General features: G+C 54.0%; 2 protein-coding genes across 2 annotated transcripts; both read left to right on the top strand.

Moving 5' to 3' along the window:
- Positions 1-741: 741 nt before the first annotated feature.
- LOC34617927 (pre-mRNA-processing protein 40C) lies at positions 742-10,515 on the top strand. Its single transcript, XM_026336888.1, has 17 exons — positions 742-786; positions 914-980; positions 1,352-1,440; positions 1,726-1,970; positions 2,201-2,795; positions 3,182-3,301; positions 3,633-3,721; positions 4,459-4,614; positions 5,191-5,356; positions 5,654-5,814; positions 5,999-6,040; positions 6,945-7,052; positions 7,530-7,614; positions 8,700-8,792; positions 9,514-9,671; positions 10,136-10,195; positions 10,434-10,515. The coding sequence occupies exons 1-17, from the start codon at positions 742-744 to the stop codon at positions 10,513-10,515; spliced, it is 2,361 nt and encodes a 786-aa protein (XP_026192673.1).
- Positions 10,516-13,497: 2,982 nt separating this feature from the next.
- Positions 13,498-14,695, top strand: LOC113147188 (sodium-dependent phosphate transporter 1-B-like). The gene is made up of 3 exons (XM_026336887.1): positions 13,498-13,759; positions 14,069-14,218; positions 14,376-14,695. The coding sequence occupies exons 1-3, from the start codon at positions 13,498-13,500 to the stop codon at positions 14,693-14,695; spliced, it is 732 nt and encodes a 243-aa protein (XP_026192672.1).
- The last annotated feature ends 499 nt before the right edge of the window (positions 14,696-15,194 follow it).

Raw genomic sequence — 15,194 nt, 5'->3', positions numbered from 1 at the left:
TGGGAGTCTAGCGACGGTGCATTGCACGCCAGTGATGGCACAATACTGCATGGTGACAAAAGAAGCGGAAAGAGAGAGACCTAGGCTAAGGGCGTGAGAACACTAAAGGAAGGCACCCGGCTGGGCGCGGTTTCAGCGTACACGTGGTCCCCTCCGTCTTACCGTTGCAGGAGGCTGCGCATAGCCGGCTGACACAGCCTCTGCCGCGGCTACTGCTGGTGCTGCCGCAGAGGGGCCCAAAGGCATCTGAACAGGGAGGGTACAAGGCCCGCGGCGTGATTCATCCTCGCTGCCTCCCGGTCCGCTGCTGCAGTTGCTGCTGCCACTCAGTGAAGAGGCGTCGTCCTCTTCCGAAGTGCTGCCTGCCTGCTGCTGCAACTGGCGTTTGCCGGTGTGCTGGTGCTGCTGCTGCGGATGTTGCAGCAGCTGCTGCTGCTGGTAGTGCTGCTGTGCTGGCGGATGCCCGTATCGGGATGGTGGCATATGGCTGTTAAGCTCCGACATGACTCCTGCAGCCACCAGTAGCCGTCCGGCCCGTCTTTGTTCCTACTTTGGGTCCACCCACAGGACCTGGGTGTTCTTGTAGCTTCTGAATGCCTCGCAGCAGCAACGGTGCGAGCACAGCCGGGGGGATGCTGCACTGGAAAAGTCCAGCTAAGCCCCGAGAGCAAAGCTCCTAGCCTTTAACCTGAGCTGTACAGGTCAGATCCACCGAACTACCGCGTATTTCATGAAGTTTCGATGCAGGCCGCCTCGGCCTGTGGAGTGTATAGACACTTGCGAGGCGTTCAATTAGCAGCGATGCGCCGGTAGGCAGAAGCTAGAATAGGCGCGATATCTCCTATATGCATGACTAGAGTTCAAAAGATGCATATTTGGGTATCGGACAGCATGAGGGTTCCAGGAAGTGTAGGGGCTGGATAGTAAAATAGCACATGCAGCCCTGCAGGGAGCCGGCGCCGTTGCCGCTGCTTCTGGCGGCTGGGTTCGAGTTTAGCGGGTTTCCCGCGCACTAAGGAGTTGTTTGACGGCCTGTAAACCAAGCGGAGAGCCTCCGAAGAGGACAGCGCTGCATCCTTCCCAGGCCCAGTTCTGCAGAAGGGCCTAGGGATCGCGCTTCACTGCACCGGCGGTACCCTCTGCGTCATCTCATCACCCTCGCAGCAACGCAGAACACGTTTAGCTGTGCGAATGCAGGCGCAGACGAGAGGCCCTCCGAATGGGCCCCCCGGCGCTCCTGCGGCGGCAGCAGCCGACGCAGAGAGGCATGCAGCCATGCTGCGATACCAGGAGCAGCAGCAGCGGCTGCAGCAACATCACAACAGGCGACTTGGATTGGCTTCTCTTCAAGGGTCTCGCGCTGCGCCGGCGCCTCCCGGACCCCCGATGCCTCCTCCACCCCCCCCGCAACAACAACAACAGCAGCAGCAGCAGCAACAAGCCTCTGCATACTGGCAGCAGCCGCAGCAGCAACCTCCCCCGGCTCCTCCGATGCAGATGGTCTACCCGCCACAGCAGCAATTCTCATCGGGGCGGCTCTGCACGGCACCACCAGCTCCTCCCCAGCCTCCAGGAACTCATTACCAACATCAGCATCTGCAAGCGCAGCAGCAGCAGCAGCAGCAACAGCAGCAGCAACAACAGCAGCTGGGGGCAGGGGCCCAGCCGCCTCAAACGCCTCAAGGGAATGGGAGCCTGCAGCATCAGCAGCAGCTACAGTTCCAGCAGTTTTGGCAGTTGCAGCAAATGTACCTGATGCATTGGCAGCAGCAACAGCAGCAGAGTGCAGCAGCAGCAACTGCAGCAGCAGGTTCTGGAGGGCCAGGTCAGGAGGAGGCTGAGAACGGGGTAGGAGGCTCCGCAGCAGCACCTGCTGCTTCCTTGGGGGCGCCTTCAAGTGAAGGAGTGGCGGCTGCTTCAGAGGATATCGGCAAACCTGAGAGCTTCGAGGTTCTAGGCAAGACTTCTTGGTAAGTGCGTTGGCGTGTAGAACCGGCCAGTTCAGCGAATCGCACGGCGACAACCGCCTGCAGCTCTCTGCATGCGCTCTTGGTGTTTATTTGGTGGGGTTGCTCATGTTTGGCTTTGAAAGCGCAGCGTCTCTCGCCCCCTGCCTCCTGCTGCATTGCGAGCAGTGCCGCCTCCGAGTTGGCGCACAAGGGGCTGCGCTTTAAAGGCTTGGAGGGTGTGTGTGGCGCAGGCTGCGAGTGAGGACGTCTGGTGGAAAGAAGTATTTTTACAACAAGGAAACACGGGTTGCTGTGTGGAAGGTTCCGGAGGAGGTGAAAGACTTGCTGCAGCGGCTCGACAAGGCAGCAGCAGCACTGGATGCTTTTGACGACTGGGAGGCTCCCGACGAGGATGAAGGTTTGCCTGCGGCGCCTCCGCAGCCTTCCCATCAGCAATGCCACCAACTGCAGCAGCAGCAGCAGATGCAGCAGCAGCAGATGCAGCAGCAGATGCAGCACCAACACGAGCAGCAGCGGCAACTCCAGCAGAAGCAGCAAGAGACAGCGGCTGCCGCTGCTGGTGCTGCTGCTGCAATGAGGGGCAACGGCAGCAGCAGCAGCACCGCCACCAGTGCGCACCAGCTGCAGCAGACGCAGCAGCAGCAGACGCAGCAGCAGCAGACGCAGCAGCAGCAGCTTGAAGACAGCGATGATTCATCCGATGATGATTCGGATCAAGAAACGAATCCTGAGCTCGAGGTCTTAATGGGACTGGCCAGGCGGATGGAAGATTTCAAGCAAATGTTGCGGGAAGAAAACTTTGGACCCTTCGCTGTCTATGAGAAGGTAGTTGTTAGCTGCGGCTGCCCCCATAGTTGTTCGGTTATACCGCTGCTTGCGCGCGTTTGCAGACGGTGAAATACTGCCGTGCTGCCTTCTACATTGCACAGGATAGGATGTGCAACGTAGCAAGCGTATATATATATCTATCTGTATATATATATCTATCTGTATATATGTATATATATGTATGACCAAGTGCTTCCCAAATTCAGCGAAGGCCGCTGCTGATTCGCCTAGAGCAGGTGGCTCGTTATGGGCTGTCATTACATGTAGCGTTGTTTCTGCTGTTCATGCTGTTTATGCTGTTTCTGTTCATGCTGTTCATGCTGTTTCTGTTCATGCTGTTTCTGTTTATGCTGTTTCTGTTCATGCTGTTTCTGCTGCCACAGTGTTTGCCACGCCTGGTGTATCAGCCGCGCTTCAGCGCCATTACAGCCGATCAACGCCGCCGTCTGTTTGATCGGTGCATCAAAGAGCTCGCCGCAGAAAGCCGTCGAGGCCAGAAGGAGGTATACTTGCTGCAAAGCGCTTTAGAACTGCAGTTAAAAACAGACACACAGACAGACATACCAAGAGGCAGACGGGCAGTGCAACTCTCTGTGTGAATGTGCGCGGTTGCTGGCACGCTTTCTTGTGGGCTTCTTTCTCTTAAATAGCTTTTATTTCAGTCTGCATGCGCTTATTTTCGAGACCTTGCTCATGATACACCCTGCCCCCTCTATTTTATCCCTGCGACTCCCTGCCTGCCGTCTGCCATGTCGCATTTTTAGAGGCACAAGCCGCGTAGGAGGATGCGCGTCTATTTGCATGCGCGTGTCTGCTGCCGTTGGTGCGCTGCAGCATATCGACGCCTTCAGAGCGCTGCTCGATGAGGCTAAGGCTCAAGGCCATGTGCATTCTTCGTCTACCGTAGACACCCTAGAAAGGAGGTGAACGTCAAAGGGAGGGGGGTCTTCTACGACAGCGTGGAAATTGTTTTTAGCTGCACGCATGCGCTGCAATTGGGGGAGTGGTAAGAGGGTTGAGAGGCAGAATGAGAGAGGGAGAGAGGGGCAGAATCAGAGAGGGAGATAGGGGCAGAGTGAGGGAGGGATATAGGGGCAGAATGAGGGAGGGAGATAGGGGCAGAATGAGAGAAGGAGATAGGGGCAGAATGAGGGAGGGAGATAGGTGCAGAATGAGAGAAGGAGATAGGGGCAGAATGAGAGAGGGAGATAGGGGCAGAATGAGGGAGGGAGATAGGTGCAGAATGAGAGAGGGAGAGAGGGGCAGAATGAGGGAGGGAGATAGGTGCAGAATGAGGGAGGGAGATAGGGGCAGAATGAGAGAGGGAGATAGGGGCAGAATGAGAGAGGGCAAGTGGAGAGTGATAGGGAAAGGAGAGTAAGGCTGCTGGAAGATATAGGAGGGCTAAATGCACATTTGGCTGCACGAGCAAAAATATGCGGACATGATGCAACTTTAGGGTCCGCTGTTAGAAGAGAGCAGTGGGCAAAGAAACTTTAAGCTGTTTTTTTAAAGCTGCAGCCTCTAGGCATCCAGAGAATGTCTCTCACTGTATGCATCTATGTAGATGTTTATGTGTATGTGAATATGTGCGTTCGCATGATGCGTTTTTCTCTGAGCTGCCTGCTATGCTATCAATTCAATTGCGGATATTTTGCAGGTTTGGACACGACGAGCGCTGGCAGGGAGGCGCAATCCCCCGGGGGGAGTGGGCAGCGATCCGGAAGCGACTCATTGAGGAAATGGTTGCAAGAAGACGGGAAGACAAGAATGAAGCGCGTGATGCTTTGCGCCGCCAGTTCAAGAAATTCGTCAAGTCCGTGATCCACAGAGATTTGCACGAGTCGTCCCCGTTCATGCAATTTGAGGGCCCTTTGTTCTGTATGTACATAGATATATGTGTCGATATATGTGTGTATACATATATATGTATGTATACATATATGTATGGATGTAAATGTATATATATACATGTATGGATGTAAATGTATGTGTATGGACGTAAATGTATATATATATATATGTATGGATGTAAAAGTATATGTATATATGTATGTATGTATGGATGTAAATGTATATATATGTATGTATGGATGTAAATGTATATATATGTATGTATGAGCCTATGGGCTGTCAGTAGATTGCTTGCCTGCCGCGCTTTTTGAGGCGGCAATGTAAAGTGGCTTCCATGCATGTAGTGCACAGGGGTTTTGCATGGGGCCCTCGGCAGTATTTCTGCGGAGAGTCTGAAGCTGCTTGGTGCTGGCAGGGTGTTGTAGGAGCAGCGAGGTATGACTGAGGAAGAGGAATGGCGTTCAGCGCTTTTGCAGGGAGTGCCGTGCAGACGTGGCGAGAGAGAGTTGATGAGATGCGGTGTCTGCATGCGTTTCAGGGAGCAGCTGCAGGCATTTCCTTCTGAGGACTGGCCCTTGCGTCGAAGGGAGTTTCGATCTCACCCCCTATATACGCAAGTGGTCAGTTGCAAGGCTTTTGCGGCGCTCGAAGCAAGCAAGAGCACCACACACCCATGCGCAGAAAGGAGGCTCTCGCTCACACAGGTTCACGACAGCGTTGAGTGAGGGGGAGAGGAGAAGGGAGGGCTTTTTCTTACGAGTCGATGCATTCTTCCGTCCTTCAGGCTGCTGTACAACCTGCCTAGTCGCGTAGTTTCGATGTCTGGCGCTACTCATTAAGACTGCCTGCTTTTTGTGCGGCTCTTTGCATGCAGATGTACTTATATATGCGTATATGTATATGCATATGTTTATGTTTCTGTTTGTATGCATATTCATAGATAATCGCTGATCTTCAAGTGCAGCTGCCTGTGTGTTTGCTGCTCGGCGTGTGCGTCTTAGGCCTCTGCACGGGAGAGAGAGCAGCTGTATCAGGAGGCATGCGAAGACTTGACGGCTGCTCGCTTGGAGAGAAAGCGAGTAGCAGGGGCCTCCTCTATTCTGGATGACGCTGAAACAAAAAAGCTCAAGCTTCTGAAGGCAGATGCCGCTACAGCCTTCACGTGAGGTCGAAGGAGCACGACGCCTGGCTGCTCACAGACGCGTGTCTGTGGTGGGAAGAGGGGAGAAGAAAGAGAAAGAGGGGCTTTTTTTTGCCGTCCGCCACATACATGCTGCAGGCGTGGAGGTTTCTAGTGCGACATTGCAAGCGCTTCGTGGGGTGTTTTTTCCACTTTCTCTCCGCAGGAACATGCTGGTCGAGCGCGTCAAGAATCCATATGCCGACAGGTCTGTGCATAGATTTCTCTTTTCTCGCCGAGAGAAGCATGAGTTGGTCACCTCCTACGTTGCTTATATTAAGCGCATGCGGCGGATGTCAAAAGGGAAAAGGCAGCCTTAGGCTTGCAAGGCCTACGAGGGCTTGTGTGTATCGCTCAAAGCGTGCTGAGAACCATTTCTGCTTCCTAGCGCAGATCGTCTTGCCTCGCGCAGAGCCAGTGCTATCCCCTGTGCTGCTTCAGTTCTTCTTGCGCTTTTAAAGGAGGCCTTTGCAGTTCCCTGCTGTGCTGATGCACCTCTCTAAGCGACACCAGCAGGCACTGCTCCTTCAGAAGGAGCTGCTTTCTAGAGGCGTCCAGCCTCCTTCCTGCTCCCTCTGCTTTGCACACTTCCTTCTCGGCATGCCCCTTCCACAGCACTCCACGCTTTCGCATGCAGTAGTCACCAGAAGCGTAGAGGGGTGTCGCACACACCTATACATGTATATATATGCATATATATCCGCATGCACATTTTTATGCGCATACTCATCTATATATATATATATCCGCATGCACATTTTTATGCGCATACACATCTATATATATGTATATATCCGCATGCACATTTTTATGCGCATACACATCTATATATATGTATATATATCCGCATGCACATTTTTATGTGCATACACATCTAGATACATCCGCATGCCCATTTTTATGTGCATGCACTCCTATAATGTGCGTTTTTTCCGTCTCCGCTGTCGGAGGGGAAGCTCGCCTCTATGGCAGAGGTGCCTAGGGCTGGCCTTGTTGGGGAGTTTCGCCTTTCCTGAGTCTTTCGCTGCCAGTGTGCGCGTCTTTTAGCCTCTTTGGAGGCTGCGCAGACGCCAGTTTCTGTCTCCTCCTGCCTTGTGGATGCGCATGTGCAGCTCTGACGGTAGCGAATGGCCTCTAGAGCTGCTGCAGTCCGATGCGCGCTTCGGCACAAACAGTCTAACGGAATCTGAAAAGAAGGAGCTTTACAAAGCCTTTGTTAGGTCCTGTCTGTACCGCTGCTTTCCTCCCCCCTGCTGTCGAGAGTATTCTGCCTGCATCTCTCTGCTCGCCGCTCGCTTGGGAATCATGAGTTCTGCATGCATGTGCACGTGTTGCATGCTGCCTCTCGACGTCTCCGTCCCCTTTTTTTCTTTCCTCCTGCCTTCCTTACCCCTTGTTGCAGTACTTTGACGCACGATTCTCACAGACGTAGGGGGGGAGCTGGCTGTTTCTGGGGAGTCGCGCGCGATACCCCTGCAGGCCGCTTCAGGATATTTACATTTGAAGCGGTGCCGCTTCAAATGTTAATGGCGATTTAAGTGCACGCACACATGCATGCATCAATGCTCTACAAGAAACGTAATAGCGCAGGCATGCAGGCCGCCTCCAGATGACAAAAATCGGCATCTCTGAGGTCGATTGAGGCACTCACGAAAGGCGTCGCGTCGTTCTTCTTGATTTGTCTGCTCTACTTTCAGGGAGTTCTGCACTTCAAGAGTATCGCTCTTTGCATCCCGCCTTACAGCGCTTCCGAACGAAGATCTTGCGCTGCCTTTCGCAGGGGTAAGTGTTTTGCAGCCACAGCCCCCGTATCGCAAGGCGACCTCCAGGCAGAGAGGAGACTCGTGCAAGAAAGGCCAGTCTCTGCTAAAAGTGGTAAAGGGAGGGAGGCAGGCCTATATATATTTATAGATTTGCACATATATTGTACATCTACATCCATGCACGCATGTGTATATACGTGTGTCCACGTATATACACATATGGATACACGCATACACACTCATATATATATATATATATATATATATACATATACATATGCATACACACTCATATATATATATATACATATACATATGCATACACATACATATATACACACACATAAATACACACACATATGTATACACACACATACATATACACACATATGTATACACACACATACATATACACACACATGTGTACACTCACATATATATGCACACATTCATAAATACACTCACATATACAAACACATATACATACATATACACTCGCATACATATACAAACACACATACATATACAAACACACATACGTATATACACTCACATACATACACACACATATACATACACCTGCATACACACACATCAACATACACTCACATATACATACACATGCATACACACATACATGTACACTCACATCCATACATCCACACACACGCATATATATATATATATATATATATACTCACATATAGTGAGGCCTTGGGGACGGGCTGTAGGTGGGAGTAGGGAGGAGAGAGAAGGGCAGCGAGAAAGTCAACCTGCCCCATTTACATAGGCCAGTGCGTCTTTCCAAGCACCGAAAGGCATTTTATCCCGCAGCATCTTTCGCAGTGTATGTACAGCAGGGAGAAGCCCGCCTTCTAAGGAAGGGGCTTCTTGCGGCCGTTCGAAGGCGGCTTTTTAGCGAAGAAGGCACTGCAGCATGAGGGGGCCGCCGTCCTCATGTGTTTATTTTTCCATATCTCGCCTCTTTAGAAGGCATTGCTGAAGCCAGAGGGGTGTTAAGGGTCCGCAAAATTTCGCCTTCCTCGAGCGTCGCATCCATCGCAGGTGCTGCCTTTGCATGCGCCGAACGCGTTGGCTGCTCAGGTGCTCGAGAAGCTGCAAACCGCTAAAAAGCTTTTCCAAGGCATTCCGGAGGAGGAGTTAAGGCCACGGCACGAGGCATGGAGAGAGCAACGAGTCCGCCTTTCGTCGCTTGTGTTTTCTGCCTGCGTAGTTCAAAGCCTTTTGCGCTGCGCAGCTGGCGTATAGGGTAGTCTAGTCTTAGACGTAGAGTGCTTTTCATACGAGGAGAAGAAACTGTGTCTTTATTCCTTGTGCTTTTTTTCCAATGTCTCTCTCTCGCATCCTCCTTCTCCTGCTCTGCACATGGACTGCCGCGTCTCGGGGCCTCCTGCGCAGTGTCTGTACACCCCGTGTGTGTGTGCAAAATTTCGATGAATTTTTTGCATGTTACCGCAGCGTGATCTTCCGTGGCCCGTGTGCTGCTCTCTTTTAAAATTACATTTCTTCTTCTCCGTCTTTCTCTCCGCGCGCATGCACCTGCCTGCCTTTGCTTGGCTACCTCGAAAATCTGCAGCCTTCCTCTGCTGCATGCGCTACTATGCGCCACGCACATGCTGCTTCCCTTCATTACTGCCAAACAACACGGAGGCATCGCTGCTCTACTTCCCTGTTGTTCGACATTTGTGTTTCGTCTTCTCGAATGCACTGAGCACCTTTCTCTCTCTCTTTCTATCTGCCTCTCTCTCTGTCTCTCTTTTTTTCGCGCTTCTCTGTCTGCCGCCGCATGCTTCGCCTGCCTGCGCCGCCTTTGCCATGCTGGTAGGAAACCTACTCATGATGGCGAATTCCATTTGCATATCCGCTGTTGCTTGTGCTGTGGGGTGCTGCTGCACAGCTGTCCGAGCTAGCAGACGCCTTCCTGCTGTTTTTGCGGCAGCATCCCGATGTTTCGCGTTTCTACAGCGATATTGCGAAAGGAGTCAAGCAGCAGAGCGGCCCCTTCTCAGACGAGCAGTTGACGCCGCTTCTGGAAAAGCTGAAGGCTGATGTTCGGTGAGCAGTCTTCTGCGTGTCAGCTGGTGCTTCCCGCTCTCATCAGGAGTCGCTGCAGGTGTACTTCAAAGCCTTGAGACAGCACAACACACTGGGGTGAAGGCTGCTGTCGAATGCAGAAAACGCCGCATTCAGGGAGGCCAGAGAGCGCCTCTCTCTCTCTCTAACTATCTATCTATCTCTCTCTCAACCGCAAGTTGGCAACAGCACCAGCTGCTGCTGTTGCTACTTTGCAGTTGGCGTTGATGCGCTTGACGTCGGTGTCTCTGCGCTTTTGTGGAATCCTCTTTTCATCGCCACTGCATGTTTCGCAGTTCTTCTCGAACGATCAGCAGGGTTGAGGGCTGTAAGCCTCTGTTGGAGGGAAACGGCGAACTGCCATCCTCCACTTAGGCCGCCTGCCTTTCATCTTTCTTGCAGTATGAGGCCTTTAGTGTTGTGTCGCTGCCGCATGCTGCTCGCAGCTTTCAGAGACTCGACGCCTTCCCCGCGCGCCGTCTGCAGCTTTTGCAGCAGCGTCTCGAGTGCGTCTGCTTTTCCTTCTTGCCCTGCTGTCCGTACAGCTGGGCAGCGTTCTTTTTGCAGCTCTTTTGTTGCGGCGGTCGGCAGGGCCTTTCGAGAGAGTCTCGAGGGAATGGTTTTTAGGGGGAAAAAATACAAGAGCGAGGGTATTTCTAACGTGGGTTGGGGAAAGGGAGTCTGCTTTCTAGGGACAGACGCCGTGCGCACACGTTTGTGTCTGTCGTTTACTGCGCTGTACAGGGAGCTCTCGAAGGAGCAACGCCGTAAGGGTCCAGGGATTGCGCAGAGTGTCAAACAGCAGGCTACTTCGCAGAGGCCATAAAGAGGGCAGCAGACACGGTGGGAGGTGTCGCCTCCTCGTAGTGCTCCAAGAAGAGGTGTTTAATCCAGCGCGACAGACGCTGGAACGGCTCTGCAGGCAGGTAGATCTGCGAATTTGAACATGGGAAATGGGGCAGCTGTGAGGCGCACAGGCTTTCATTCCTTCGTGCCTTTCTGCCTCTTTTCCGATTTCTGGAGGTCCTTGGCGGGTGTCATACTGGCTGCGTTGTGTCTGCACCGTGCTCAGTACTTTTGAACACCCCTAGTTGCACATTTCGTGTGGCAGCGACGGCGAGGGGCACACGAAATGGGGAGGGCGAGAGACGGTGGCAGGGGAGAAAAGTGGACGCGCATGCTGCTGAGAGGGAGCTCGGAGAGTTTCTTCGACTCTGCGCCTTCTGTCTTCTTACTTTCAGCGGCTGCGCCGTAGTGAGCGAGGCTGCTGCAAAAGAAATACTGATACGTATGTCGGTTGTCGCTGCGTCAGCCAGTTGTTTTATGGGGATAGAGAAGAGGGGCAAGAGGCCTTCAGTCTCGAGTAGAAGCAGCAGCGCCGCATATTATTTGGCGTAGCAGCGTTTGCGATTGACAAACAAGGCATATCGTTCCTAGGGAGGCGGGCATGGGAGCCCGCAGCTTTTGACCTTGCACTATGTGCATGCATGAGGCGTCCACGTTTTTAGAAGGGACTGACCGCCCCCCAACCCCCGCTCCAGGAGCGGCTCTTTATGTACAATGCATGCGCGTGTGCAGCAAGCACACCTACTTTTTCAGATACAGAGGCATGCATCGACGGGTTCTTCTCGAAGCCCCGTAAAGAAAAATGCGCGCAAGCTCTTCGGCGCATCGACTCCTGACGCCACAGACCTTGTGCGGCCTTAGAGGCTCAAGGCCTTGTTCTACGTGGGGCCTTAGAGGCGCGAGGCCTTGTTCTACGTGGGGCCTTAGAGGCTCAAGGCCTTGTTCTACGTGGGGCCTTAGAGGCGCGAGGCCTTGTTCTACGTGGGGCCTTAGAGGCGCGAGGCCTTGTTCTACGTGGGGCCTTAGAGGCTCAAGGCCTTGTTCTACGTGGGGCCTTAGAGGCGCGAGGCCTTGTTCTACGTGGGGCCTTAGAGGCGCGAGGCCTTGTTCTTCGTGGGGCCTTAGAGGCGCGAGGCCTTGTTCTTCGTGGGGCCTTAGAGGCGCGAGGCCTTGTTCTACGTGGGGCCTTAGAGGCGCGAGGCCTTGTTCTACGTGCGCCTCTTGCCGAGGGCCTTTGAAGCTAAGCGGACTCTAGGTTTGCGACTTATTCTGAGGCTGCGAAAGAACCGTAAGGGAGGGAAGGGGAGAGGGGGAATATTAACAACTCGGGGGGAGGAGGAAAGTGTTAGGGGTGGCAGTGGTTGGTGCGTCGCCCCTTTTTTGCGCGAGTAAGGACTGCCTTCTTCACGGTCTCACGACAGGCCTAGCCTGCCTCAACTAGGGTCGTGTGTTTCTACGCGTGTGCTGGCACAGAAAGGCCGCTGCCTCCAGAGTGCCGTGTTGTCGCTTGCTTTAAGGAGCCTCTAGAAATCCCCCTTCGCGGGGGCTCCCAAGGCTGCCTTTACGAAGGCCTCTAGGCTCAGGCCTTTGACGCGCGTTCGATTTTTCGGCATGTGCCCTGTCTTGGTCTGTCGCCGTTAATGAGCAATGAACTTCCCCCCTTCCGCCCTTGAGTGAGCCTCCCCCCGCGTCGCTGGGCAGAACATGTCCAGCGTCGCAAAAAAACCGAGGCGTGCAGACAGGCGAAGATGTGCTGCAGGCAGAAGCCGCGCGTCTGGCTTCGTTGAGGCGCAGTTCTTCAACAAAATTCCGAGCTTCCTCCTCGCCCGTTCAACGAAGGACGCTGCGCAGCAGGCGGGGCCAGAAGGACGGGAAGAAGGCGATGGCAAGGGGGTCTTTGAGGGGGGAGGCCGCTGGCAGTCAAAGCGTTGATTTTTGGAAAACAAGCGGGAAAACATTGAAGAAGACTGTGTTTTGCGTCCAAACGAGCGAAAAGAGAGCTGCAAATCGAAGCAGAAGGTCCTTAGTCGCCGACGGCAGCCCGTTAGTGTGCCTCCTCTGCCTCCCGCCCCGCCGACTGCAGCAGCTCGTATCGTGGGGCGCTGCTGCAGTGTATGTACAGCGCAAGGCGCGGCGCTTGACTGCGGCGATGATTTTTGGCAGCAGCAGCGGCTGTAAAGGGCATTGCTGGAATTATCACGGCCTAAATGGGCTAGAAGGTCGGCTGTCGAAGCGCCGAAGCCTCCCGAGTTAAAGGTTCCCCGCATCATCCTGCTCCTACTTTCGGGGTGGTTGATGCCTTCTCGCAAAAAGCCCCGAAGTCACTGGCGCGTCACTGCTTCTTTTCTTGCTCGCCTTCTCCCTCCTACACATGCTCGTTTGGCTTTGGCGGGTGTCTGTGGAAGGTTTGCCTCGCTCTTTTTTCTCTCTTTGGTCACTCGCTCCCTCCTTTCTCTCTCTCTCCTTCCGCGCGCTCTCTCCCTCTAGCCTTGTAGGTCGCATCTCTCAGTGTCTCCCTCGGGTTTAATGGGTCCTGTCTCCGCGCGCGGCGTTCCCTGTTAGAGGGTGGAGAGGCCTCCCTCCCCACCCCCCTCCTCCCTGCCTTGCCTCTCCGACTCTTCTTCTGCGGCAGGAGAGAGAGCGCCACAGCTGCGCTCGCCTGGGAGTGGAGCAGGGGTTTTCGCTCTTCGGAAAGGGAACCTTGGCCTCAAGGAGACTCGCGCGCCAAGACGCCGACGCCTCGTTACCAACAGACGCAAGCCTGCCACGCGACAGCCCCGTCTACTCCAGTGTACAGTCCTTTCACCGTCTCCTCAAGAGCAATGGCGTGGTAGTGGAAAGCGACCCTCACGTTCGGGTACTTCAAGCCGCGCATGCCCCTCGACTTGCCTGCTCTCCTTCCTAGCCGACTGTGCAACCCTCCTGCTGCTCGTTCTGCAAGTCTCTCAGGGAGTTTCGCACCATGGCGTTGAGGCCAGAGCTGCTGCAGGGCATGTCAGGAGCTCCTCAAGACTTCCTCTGGATCGTCGTCGTGGGAGGCATCGTCTGCTTCCTCACTGCCTTCGCGATCGGCGCCAACGATGTTGCCAACACGTTCAGCAGCTCTGTCGGCTCCAAAGCCATACCCCTCTCCACAGCCATCGCCATGGCAGCTGCGCTCGAGACGCTGGGAGCAACTCTTCTTGGAGCTGCAGTTACAGACTCTATCAGGTCGAAGATTATTGGTGCGCCGCACAAAAGCCTTCTCCCAAACGCTCCCTCACCGACAGAATGCGCCGCCAAGAAAGGAGGATCCTCCGCGCCGCGCGCATCGCGCTGCGAAGCCGCGACCAAAGGCCTCCTCCGGGGAACGCTACTCAGCAGCTAGCCAGCCAGCCAGCCAGCTAGCTAGCCGGCTTTCCGGCGATCCCCTCCACTTGCCTCCTGCTGCTGCTGCTTCCTGTCTCTGAAGATCGCAGGCTGCGCCAGACAGCTTCTCTCCTTCGCGGCAATGTGCGTCTGTCTGCGCTCTGCTATCCGTCATGTGGCTTCAGACTTCTCCGCATTCGAAGAGCACCCTTCCGTTCTCATGCTGGGAATGCTTTGCTCGCTCCTAGGTGCAGGCTTGTGGCTGTATTTGGCGAATCGCTTTGGGCTGCCCGTTTCTACGACACACTCTATCGTTGGAGCGTTACTGGGGTTCGGTCTAGCCTCGGGAAATGTGCATGCCATTAAGTGGCAGCAAATCGGATATATCGTGATTTCTTGGCTAGTCGCACCGCTCGCTGCCTCGCTAGCCGGCGCGACCGTGTTCCTCTGCATGCGCACCATCGTGCTGCGGTCAAAGGAACCTCTCAAAAGAGCAATTCGGTGAGAAACTGACAGGCACAGACAGTGCATGGAGCGGGGGGAAAAGAGGAAGAGGGGAGAGAGGGGAGAAGAGGGAAGAAGGAAGAGTAGGGGCGGGAGAAAAGCGAGGGAGTTTGGGAGAGGGAAGAAGAGGCTTTCCGAAGACAGGTGGGGATTTTGCGAGTGTGGCTTTTGGGGAGGGAGGGAGGGAGGGAGGAGGAGGGGTGAAGGCTATTTGCAGCCAACGTTGCATGCTGTTGCATGCTGCTGCTGCTTTCGGAATGCGGTTTTGTTTAGATGTTTATGGGTCTTTATTTGGCTTATTGTACTGACGTTCTCGGCGTTCCTGGTGCTGAAGAATCCCTTCGAGATGGACGTAGAGTGTAACCAAGTGCGTAGGGGAGACAGAAAGAGAACGCGAGAAAAAGGAGAGAGAAAAAGAGACAGAGAAAAGAGAGACACGGAGAAAAAAGAGACAGAAAGACAGAAAAAAAGACAGAGAGACAGCGAAATAGAAAAATAGAGGACAGCGCGTGGTGTCTTTGAAGGCAACCCTGTGGAGGTGTCTCTCAATCTCTCTGTCTCTCTCTCTCTCTCTCTGTCTCTCTGTCTCTCTCTCTCTCTCTCTCTCTCTCTCTCTCTCTCTCTCTCTTTCTCTCTCTCCCTCTCTCTCTGTCTCTCTAATATCTCTCTGTGCGGGTGGGTGTGGTCGTCTCTCTGTGGCGCGTGCAAGAGTGCACTCTCGTGATGATAGTCGTGTGCGTGTTTCTCGTCGTGCTTAGATTTGCAAAATAGTCATCGGCCACGTCCGCACTTGCCTGACGAGTGCCC

The sequence above is a fragment of the Cyclospora cayetanensis genome, unplaced genomic scaffold (assembly GCF_002999335.1).
Source record: "Cyclospora cayetanensis isolate NF1_C8 unplaced genomic scaffold, CcayRef3 CcayRef3_contig_152, whole genome shotgun sequence".
NCBI classification, from domain to species: Eukaryota; Apicomplexa; class Conoidasida; order Eucoccidiorida; family Eimeriidae; genus Cyclospora; species Cyclospora cayetanensis.
The sequence above is the reverse complement of the archived record's forward strand: the minus strand, read 5'-3'. Positions and strand labels throughout refer to the sequence as shown.